The sequence below is a fragment of the Neoarius graeffei genome, chromosome 6 (genome assembly GCF_027579695.1).
Source record: "Neoarius graeffei isolate fNeoGra1 chromosome 6, fNeoGra1.pri, whole genome shotgun sequence".
NCBI classification, from domain to species: Eukaryota; Metazoa; Chordata; class Actinopteri; order Siluriformes; family Ariidae; genus Neoarius; species Neoarius graeffei.
The window spans coordinates 1,248,174-1,258,173 of NC_083574.1; the positions used below are offsets into that span (position 1 = coordinate 1,248,174).

Genomic DNA, 10,000 nt, shown 5'->3' on the forward strand with positions numbered 1-10,000 from the left:
ACACACACAGTGCTTATTACTTAATTAATTTATGTTTAATTGATGTCTGTTGTTTTCATTAAAATTTACTGTAATAAAAAAAAATTCACTGTAATATAAAATTTACAACTTGTAGAGATTTTAGGTTTTTAATTGTAGGTGTTAAATTGAGAATGTGGTGTGCTATGATGAAGTCAAGGCTGTAATGAGGTGATGATGGTGTTTGTTCAGTTGTGAAGTGTTTAAAGTTCAGAAGTAGGAGGCAATGTGTTTAAAACTCATCTCACCTTCCTCTCCTTTCCATCATCATCAACACACACTCCAGGAGGACCCGCTGAGGAACATCATCATCATCATCATCATCATCATCATCATCATTTTCATTTCATACCTTGTGTGTGTGTGTGTGTGTGTGTGTGTGTGTGTGTGTGTGTGTGTGTGTGTGTGTGTGTGTGTGTGTCTCACCCCTGCAGAGTTTGTCAGTAAATGATTGGTCCAGCGTAACCATGGCAAGCAGTTCATCTGTGCTCCTCAGCTCCATGATGTTCTCGTGTGTGTGTGAGCCAGCAAGCATGCTCAGATCGTTCCTGTCATACTGGTTGCCCACTCCGATGGGGAAAACTGACACACCTGGATTACACACACACACACACACACACAGCTGAATTACAAACAAGTCATTAATTACTAAAACCTTCTTCAATATAAAAACAAGGTTAAAGTCACACCAGCAGTAAGAGCTTCGCTTGCAGGCTCCTGCACAGAGTCCATAGACCTGTCAGTCACCAGCATCACCACCACCTTGGCCACGCCCATCCGGCCCCCACTTGTGGAGGAAATGGAACTCTGAACAGCCAATCGTAGTGCAGCACCTAAATAAAGCCACAATCACTCTTTAATAGACAAGATAACAACAACAACAACAACAACAACCATGTCATATCCTCTGAATTAAATCTAAATGAAGTGTGGTGTTTAATCACAACATCAATTAACAACCTCAATAATGGAATAATTATTACAATTACTCAACAATTAAATAATCAAATCTTACTGATTTTAATCTTTTTATCATTTTATATCAACATTAATTCATGCTCTTTGTATTTTTTGCTTCTTTGGGTAAAACTTAAACAGATTTTTCAGTCACATTAATTCAGTATATTATTTAAATCCTGAATATAAAACATTTAGACCCTTAAGTATTGAATTTGAGAATTAATATTAATTATAATGAATGTTCAATAATTATAAATGCTTAATACATGATTTAATTAATAAGTCAAATATAAATTATGTTATTAACTTTAGCTGAAGTTAAATATCACATCATCAATTACTGCACTTTTAATTAATTAAGAAGTGTTTGATCATAATTATCATATAACTCAATTATAATTAGAAAAAGTATTCATATAGAGTACAAAATCCTGGATGTGATTTTTATTAGTTTTTAAAATAATGTTTGCTTTATAAAATTCTTCCTTCTTCTTCTTCTTCTTCTGGCTGCTCCCGATTAGGGGTCGCCACAGCGGATCTTTCGTCTCCATTGTTCCCTGTCTTCCGCATCCTTCTCTACCACACCTACCACTTTCATGTCCTCTCTCACCACATCCATGTATCTCCTCTTTGGCCTTCCTTGTTTTCGTTTGCCTGGCAGCTCCATCCTCAACCTTATCCTTCCCACATGCTCGGCATCTCTTCTCAGGATGTGCCCATACCATCTCAGTCTCATCTCTCTTAGCTTAATTCCCAAGCTCTCCACATGGGAATGATATGAAGAATGCGAAGAATGCGTCTGCTCACCAAGACCAAACAAATTCCAATCTTATCTACTTTTGGATCCCTTAGCCAGCACTGGCCTTGGCCAAGGCTGTTGCTGGGACAACAATTCCCCTGGAGAACACTGCTGTTAGACTCTTGTATTCCTTCCCCCTCTTCCCACGGTCACTGCTTCACCCCGAGTGTGACAAGCGGGTGCGTGACCAGCGCCATCATGGCTGCAGGAGAGGATGGCTGCTTGCTTGCGCTGGGTTACCTCTACCTCCTCCCCCCCCCAAGTCCCGAGTTTTCATGTTGTAAAGTGTACTTGTGTTATTTTGTGCTTATGTGCTGAGGTTTTTTTTTTATGTTCCCACACTGTACTCCTCACAGGAGCATAGTGTGGGGGTTGTTTTTTTTCTCCTCCCCTCTCCTCATGTTACTCTGTATCTTTTCTTTTCATCCCTGTCTTCCTGTCCTGTTACTCCCCCTTGTGTGTATGTAAGGACAGGTTGATGGTCAATTCCACTGGTACTTGTGACTAGTGATAATAAAGGGTTCATTCATTCATTCATTCATTCATTTATTCATGTGCTGTCCCTCTGATGTGCTCATTCCTTATCCTGTCCAACCTTCTCACTCCCATCACAAACCTTAACATCCTCAACTCCGCCACCTCCAACTTTGCCTCCTGTCTCCAATCCATACATCACAGCTGGTCTCACTACTGTCTTATACATCTTACCTTTCACTTTTGCTGGGACTTTCCTATCACAAATGACTCCCGAAACCCTTCTCCACCTGCTCTACCCTGCCTGCACTCTCTTTCTCACCTCACTATCGCAGCCCCCATTTTCCTGCACAGTTGACCCCAGGTACTATAAAATTCTTCCTGATATATTATTTTATCTTTAATTACAAATGTAGGACAGATCAACCCCAGTACTGGATTTCTGAACTGTTCTGAAGCTTAAACCATTTCAGCGCAGCTCTGATCCATCCCTCAGTCCTGTTATTGGTTGTGTTTTGTCGTTTTGTGGAGCAGGTACCCAGGTTTGGTGAATTATCTGCTTTGCTGTGTAATTTATCCACCAGCTGGAGCAGGTTTTCTGTGTTCTGCGCATCTCTCCAGCGCACAGCCTCCACGGGTTTCTCTCCATACAGCGTCACTGCTACCTGGGTTCCGTTATGGCCTGAAACACAAACACACATTCACAGCAACACCGGAATATACAGGACATGTGTAACGTACTGGAGTGAGACGCAGGACACAAGTGTGTAAACGCAATGTGATGTTTATGAGAGCTAAAGTAATAATCATGGTCACGGTCCAGAGTGTAGGTCCAGAATCAGAACCCGGACACTGAGGCTCAGAGTGAACAGTAATAAACGGTACAGAAACAGTACAGTTTAAATAGATGAACTAATAACATGCTTAATACAATCAGGTGACACACCAATGACAGAATGACAGGACATGGGTGGAGACAACACAAAAACCAAAACAACATCACATGACCATTATAAAAAATAAACCTAGAACATAAACTCAAACAAAACAGTGTACTGAGGGAAACACCACACGCTTGAGAGCTGACACTTGTGATAATATGCAGTATAAACTGTGGAATGTGTTTCTGTGCATCCATTCAAGTCCTAATAATAATAATATTATACAAACAATATAAAATAAAATCTGCTCACCGATATGTGCGTTCTTTATAAAGGATTTGATGAATGATTTCAGGGCCTCAAACTGATCACCTGAAGTGGCTCTGAGCAAAAATAGGACATCCATGGGCTTGGAGCAGGGCACTGAAACACACACACACACACTTGTAGTACAACTACAACATAAACATACAACTTTTACTCATTTCACTCATTTCAAAAGAAAATTTAACTCTGAGCAGTGGACATATACATTATTATAAACTGTTTATATCACAATCTGAAAGAGGGTTAAAAATGGTTGAACTAATATAATTTTGCTTTTTCATGATTATTATCTTAAACAATTTTTTTTTATTTAAAGCTGTACTGCCTTTCAGATTTTTCAAGTGTAGGTCATAAAAAGAATTTTCCAGACACCCAATTATTTTTGTTTAGTGACCAAAAGTTACTGAATTCGAATCACAGACTTCCAATTTTATTAGTTTTTTTTAAATAGAACAATTAATGAATTTATCTCCACGTGGCCCTAAATTCTCCGCTATTTTTTCCTGCGTCACCATGACCCAATTCAAGATACTACATCATGCATCACATCACGTGGTGGGCTTTCCCCGTTCACGCAAGGCATTGTGGGATACAAATTTGAAACAGGAGAGAAAAATGGAGGACGTGAGTGTGCGAATAAAACGTGAAAGAGCGACTACAGTAACGGAAAGAAAGCGAGAAGAAAAGACGTTATGTTCTATACGAAGGAAAGGAAATGCAGGACCAAACTAATAAATATGGGCGCTCAGCGAGCACCTCGGTGTGATCAGCTGTTCGTTTAGCGACAGAATGATGGAACTGTCAGTGCACGCTCAAAGGGAAACCTGTAGATGGCAGTAATGCAACACTGTGGACGCCAGCTACCGTAAAACCCAAAAGAAGAAGAAGAAGGTAAACCTGCGCATGCGCACACGGACTTCCTCTGTCTGCTTGACTGCACCAAGCGAGCGATTTCATGGACATTATTTGCTTTAATCCCCTCAAATTAAATAACTTCCCAGCCACAGAATGGCCTGATATTTTGTGAGATATTACAGAAATAAACAGATATCACAATCACCACATTTCAGACGGAACTAAATTTCACCGAGTTTATGAAATTGAAAGGCCATCTCACTTTAATGTAACACAAATTTAAACAAAACACACAATCCATTAATTTATCTTGACCAATTTTGTCATAAGAAGGATGTGCAAACTTTTGCACTCAATTAGCATGCACTCCATGCTATACATTAGGGATGTATAGATGGAAGGGTGCACTAATTTTTTAGCATCCATAATAATAATGCCGAGACTGTGTGATTTGTTTTTCACAATAGTGATTCATTTTTGTATTTAACATTTTAATTATTATGAGTTTATGTTTTACTGAAAAGTAAAAAAAAAAAAAAATTAAATTCAAACTATACTTGAACTGTTTATCTGTACTTTGTTTTAAGTAAATTGAATAACATTTTTATGTCTTTTCTACCACCTTTGGAGAAACAAAACATGAAAAAATTAAAATGTATAACAATTTTTTTAAAAAAGGAGAGATGCTGTTGTAGTGTGTGTTCTGACCTGAAGGGGGCAACGTTGCTCTGGGTGGCAGTACAGGCTTCAACGGTTCTTTTCGTGTCCTACTGATGTTGACCAGCAGGGGTCCCAGTGAGCTCAGCTGCTCTGTATTCTTCAACATGATTGGTGCATGAGGGAAACTCAGTGGTTGAAGATCCACCTCCCGGACATGTGGACCAATCCCAATGGGGAATATCTGCGTGTGGGTGGAGGCTGGCGGCCTCTGGATCACATCAGTGGGTGGATTTTGGGTTATGAGAAACACCATCTGGTCTGGAGAGTGACTTGGCGTCTCGGTGGTGATGGACTCGTAGACGGAGCGAATGGCGTGGCCTGTGTTGATCTGCTTACCACCTCGAAAGTGGATCTGCTGCAGTTGTTGCAGGAGATGCTCCCGCTGCAGCAGCTCCATTCGGCTGATCTCAATAGTAACCGTGAAGGAATACTGCATCACTGTGACGCGGTATTTCTCTTTGTCTTGCTGTTCAAATGAGGCCAGGACATCAACGAGAGCATCTCGGGTTCGGTTGAAACTATCTTCGCCAACACTGTCTGACCCCTCTAGAAGGATGGTGATGTCGTGGTAGGTCACGGTAGGAGGAGGAAGAGTAGTTCCAGGGCTGAGGATGTTGGGAAATGGAGTAATAATGGCAGCAGATGGAGGAACGGTGGCAGGAACTGTGTTGATGCGCTGTGCTACAGGACTTGTGGTGGTGGTGCTAGCGGGAGATACTGTTGTGGTTTTCTTGGTGGCTGGTATCTTTGGAGGTTCAGGGTCCAACCCCAAGGTGCAGAGGTAATCTGTAATCCCCAAAGCTTGGTTTTCCAACTCTCCTGCGCTGCTCAGAACGTACAACCGACTGTCAGGTGTGGCTTTTGTAATTGCATTGACCTGTGCCATACTGACTTCAGGCCCCAGAGCGATGGTGAGAACGGTGATGTTTTTCTTCTTCAGCAGGCGCGGAGTACTGCGCATGGCCCGGGGATTTTTACTAGCCGTCAACAAAATAGCAACACGGCCCGCGTGTTCTCGCTTGTTCTTGTCGTAAATATAAACTGACAGATACTTGATGGCTTCGTCTATAAAGGCAACATCGCCACCGCTGTAGTGCATATCACGCACCATTTTCTTGAAGATCCACTTCTGTACCTGCATATCATAGCTCTTCACTCCAGAATGGAAGAGGAGCACTGTGGCCCGGGTGTGTGCAGAGCCCATCCGGAAGCGTTCCACCACACCCAGGATGAAATGCTTGACCAAACCGAAATCTTCCTCACTGAGAGATGAAGAGCCATCCACCAGGAAGGCCAGGTCCATCGCTCGATCGCAGGCATCCTCAGGCACCGGTGTGGAAAAGGGAAACGGTGTGGGCGTGGTAATACCAGTAACAGGGCTCAGTGTGGAGGTGGTGCCATAGAGAGGACATGGACCACATGTCAACTTGTTCTCCTCACAGTGACTGAAATGCAAGAGTATAGCATGCTAAGCTAGCATAAAAATAATTTCATTCTTCAATCTGCATTTTCTGTCCCTGAATTTATTCGGGTTTCAAGGCCAGCACACATCTTGGGGGAAAAATTCGTCTCAGATGCTTCTACTCAAGAAAAATCTCATAAGCACGAAAGACACGTAGATGATTTTAATAATCTGGATATTGCATCAGACTTAAACAGCTGCATAACCCGACTTTCTCCACATAAATATTGATGTAACAATTAGACTCAGAATAAAACCCATAACCAAAAGGAGATACCATATCTGACAGAGATGGGGGTCATTGTGATGGAGAATGATCTGTTTTCCGTGTGAAATTCGTTCTCCGCCATGCATGCACACCTGACACTGAGAAGGATCCACACAACGTTCCAGAACCTCATCTAAGACCTGACCTGAAGGGGAGAAGAACCATAACTTGGTGTAGTGCAGTGACAATAAGGCTGTTTGTCCAAAACAAGAAGTGGCCTCAAATAGAGCCTTGGGGTTCTCCTTAAAGTTCATTTCACCATTTTATATCACAAACCAGCGGAAAAGCTGCTGAAGTCACAACATTAAGACAAACAAAATCTGCATGATGAAAGTTTAATGCATTTCATTTTTAGCAGTTATACTGCAGAGATTTTATCAAGTCAAGTTACACCACAAATGATTTAAAAATAAATAAATAAATAAATAAATAAATAACACTTTTCTCTTTATTTGTTCTTGTTTTTGTGGTTCTAAAGCAAATAATGGTGATGTGACTGAGAACTTTTCTGGTGCTGATGCAACAGTTTGTAGATTTTGTGCAGTGATAAAGGTCTGGTACCTGGTGGACAGAAGGCGTGGCAGCCCTCGACGCAGTTGCCGGGGCAGTTTAAGGGTTCTGGATGTTGACACGTTACAGGACAGGCTTTTCCACAGGCGTTAAACCGCCACTCACACTCCAAACCTGTGTCCTTATTCAACTCCTCACAGCTCAGAGCTGAAACACATCATCACTCAGATCAATTTCAGGGAAATTTGACCGGAGCTTTTCTCAGTTCCATGCAAACTAGTGACTATGATGCTGTAAAGCAACAAATCTAAATGACTGGTATGAATGATTCCTCGGATCGATTCTCCAGCGTGTGTGCTCAGATGTTTCTTCAGTTCCCTGCTCACAACTACAATTGGTTTACAATTATTACAGTATTTCTACAGAAATGGAAGAAACTCTTACACCTAGTTTCATCTTTTCCCATCGCATTTGACCTCTTACGAAATCTGTATAGAGACGTTATGAAGGAAAATAAAAGTTGGGAAGGAAGCAGCAAGTCGGTGGAGTGTCTGGTGAGTGTACGTCTTAGTACAATTAGCTTGCTTTGCTAAGCTAAGAACAACTCTGTGTGGCATAACTAGTAGCCAGTAACAAACTCCTGCCATGTTTCTTTCACAAAATTAGCTCCCTCTTTTGTTTTAAACTGGTATAACACTTACATTTTTAGCCAATAGATTCAAATGTGGGTTTTTTTTTTCAAACCCTTCCACGTAAAATGTGAAAGAAATTGAGATAAGAGACTTTTTTGTGGGGCAAATAATCAAAGTGCTGATGGACGTCATCATCATCATCATCATCATCATCATCATCACTTCATTACTGCATCATAGTTACTGGTTCTCCATCTGTTCTAGATCAGGATGCTGGACTCACGGCATAGATCGTTGGACCTCCAGTCCACTATTATACCCCTCTGTGCACACTCATGAGCGTAGGCAGCGACGGCGTCACAGAAACAAGCACAGTCTCCGACAGACGAACAGGAACATGTGTCATGAGTACAGATCTCCCAGAAGGGCTCAGGATCCACCTGAGAGACACGGAGAACCCTGGTGTGAAAATGTTCTGCTTGGGTCTAAATGATTAAAATGTTTACTAAAAGTGGGATAAAAACGTCTAACATGTTAGGTTTATCGGTTTCATTTGAAAATCATATTTATATTATAAATTATGTTCAGATATTTTGGCCTGAGAGTTAAGAGGTGAATACAAGTCACTAATACAAATGTCTGTGTGTATCAAAGAAAAGTTCTATTTTTAATGTCATGTGATTTTTGTTGCTGTCACATGATCTTCATCTAGCAGAGGAAAATGGAGCTGGGGGGGTTTAATATCATCATCATCATCATCATCATCAGTGAATTAATGTTCAACCCACTGCAGACAGACATCAACAGGAGAAAATGATATCATATCATTATCTGTAGCTGCTTTATCCTGTTCTACAGGGTCGCAGGCGAGCTGGATCCTATCCCAGCTGACTACGGGCGAAAGGCGGGGTTCACCCTGGACAAGTCGCCAGGTCATCACAGGGCTGACACATAGACACAGACAACCATTCACACTCACATTCACACCTACGCTCAATTTAGAGTCACCAGTTAACCTAACCTGCATGTCTTTGGACTGTGGGGGAAACCGGAGCACCCGGAGGAAACCCACGCAGACACGGGGAGAACATGCAAACTCCACACAGAAAGGCCCTCGCCGGCCACGGGGCTCGAACCCCGACCTTCTTGCTGTGAGGCGACAGCGCTAACCACTACACCACCATGCCGCCCCATATCATATCATATCATATTTAGTGTGATTACAGTTGTAGACATAAATATCGATTAGTTGCCTTGTAAACATGATGTGTGGTGTTTTAGATCGTTTTTCAGCACAGATAAGCTGAAAATGAAAAATCCATGAAAAAAATAAAATGGAGAAATTCTGCTATTTATTATAATACAACAAACATCCACCTGGAAAACTGAGCTGTAAATAAATAAAAATACTTGTTTTATAATACAAACAAAATAATAAAAAGAATTTTTTGTTAGAAAGGAGAGAGAGAGAGACAGAGAGAGAGAGACAGACAGAGAGAGAGAGAGAGAGACAGAGAGACAGACAGAAAGAGAGAGAGAGACAGACAAACAGAGAGAGAGAGAGAAAGGTGTGAGTGTGTGTGTATGTGATACTGACCTCCCGGTTACACTCCCTGAAGGGGGCGCTGCTGAGTACACGACACGACTGCTCCACTGTCACCAGTTTCACCATGTCAGTGTTGCACTCAGAGAGCGCCTACACACACACAAATACATTTATACACACATACAGCACTGAAGATTATCACTGTGGTGTAAGTCGCTGTGAGAAGTCGGTCACCTGAACAGCGTCGGCGCAGCTCGGCCGAACCTTCCACGAGTTTCCGAAGTCCACCGGATCCACCTCCATCTGATTATTACTGCTCAACTGATCATTATTCTGACTGCCATCAAAGTTACCACACAGACCACAAACCTTGCTCTGACACACACACACACACACACACACACACACACACACACACACACACACACACACACACACACACACACACTATTCATTACTCCTGTCCTGAAGTCTTCAGTTAAAGGGGTTTGTGTATAAATGAAGCTGTAAACGTGTCGAATCGCTCCTTTCACAGATGGAACTACTTT

The 10,000-nt window shown here is 41.8% G+C and overlaps 1 protein-coding gene across 1 annotated transcript in view; it reads right to left on the minus strand.

Moving 5' to 3' along the window:
* The window catches only part of vwf (von Willebrand factor), a 41,215-nt gene that overhangs the window by 15,840 nt on the left and 15,375 nt on the right, over positions 1 to 10,000 (minus strand). The window contains exons 23-33 of the mRNA XM_060923145.1: positions 9,687 to 9,827; positions 9,504 to 9,602; positions 8,190 to 8,346; positions 7,326 to 7,481; positions 6,774 to 6,909; positions 5,023 to 6,479; positions 3,445 to 3,555; positions 2,790 to 2,933; positions 708 to 851; positions 445 to 609; positions 267 to 313 (exon numbers count right to left, since the gene is read on the minus strand). Of these exons, the coding sequence (XP_060779128.1) occupies positions 267 to 313; positions 445 to 609; positions 708 to 851; positions 2,790 to 2,933; positions 3,445 to 3,555; positions 5,023 to 6,479; positions 6,774 to 6,909; positions 7,326 to 7,481; positions 8,190 to 8,346; positions 9,504 to 9,602; positions 9,687 to 9,827 (2,757 nt within the window). The remainder of the gene's footprint in view (positions 1 to 266; positions 314 to 444; positions 610 to 707; positions 852 to 2,789; positions 2,934 to 3,444; positions 3,556 to 5,022; positions 6,480 to 6,773; positions 6,910 to 7,325; positions 7,482 to 8,189; positions 8,347 to 9,503; positions 9,603 to 9,686; positions 9,828 to 10,000) is intronic.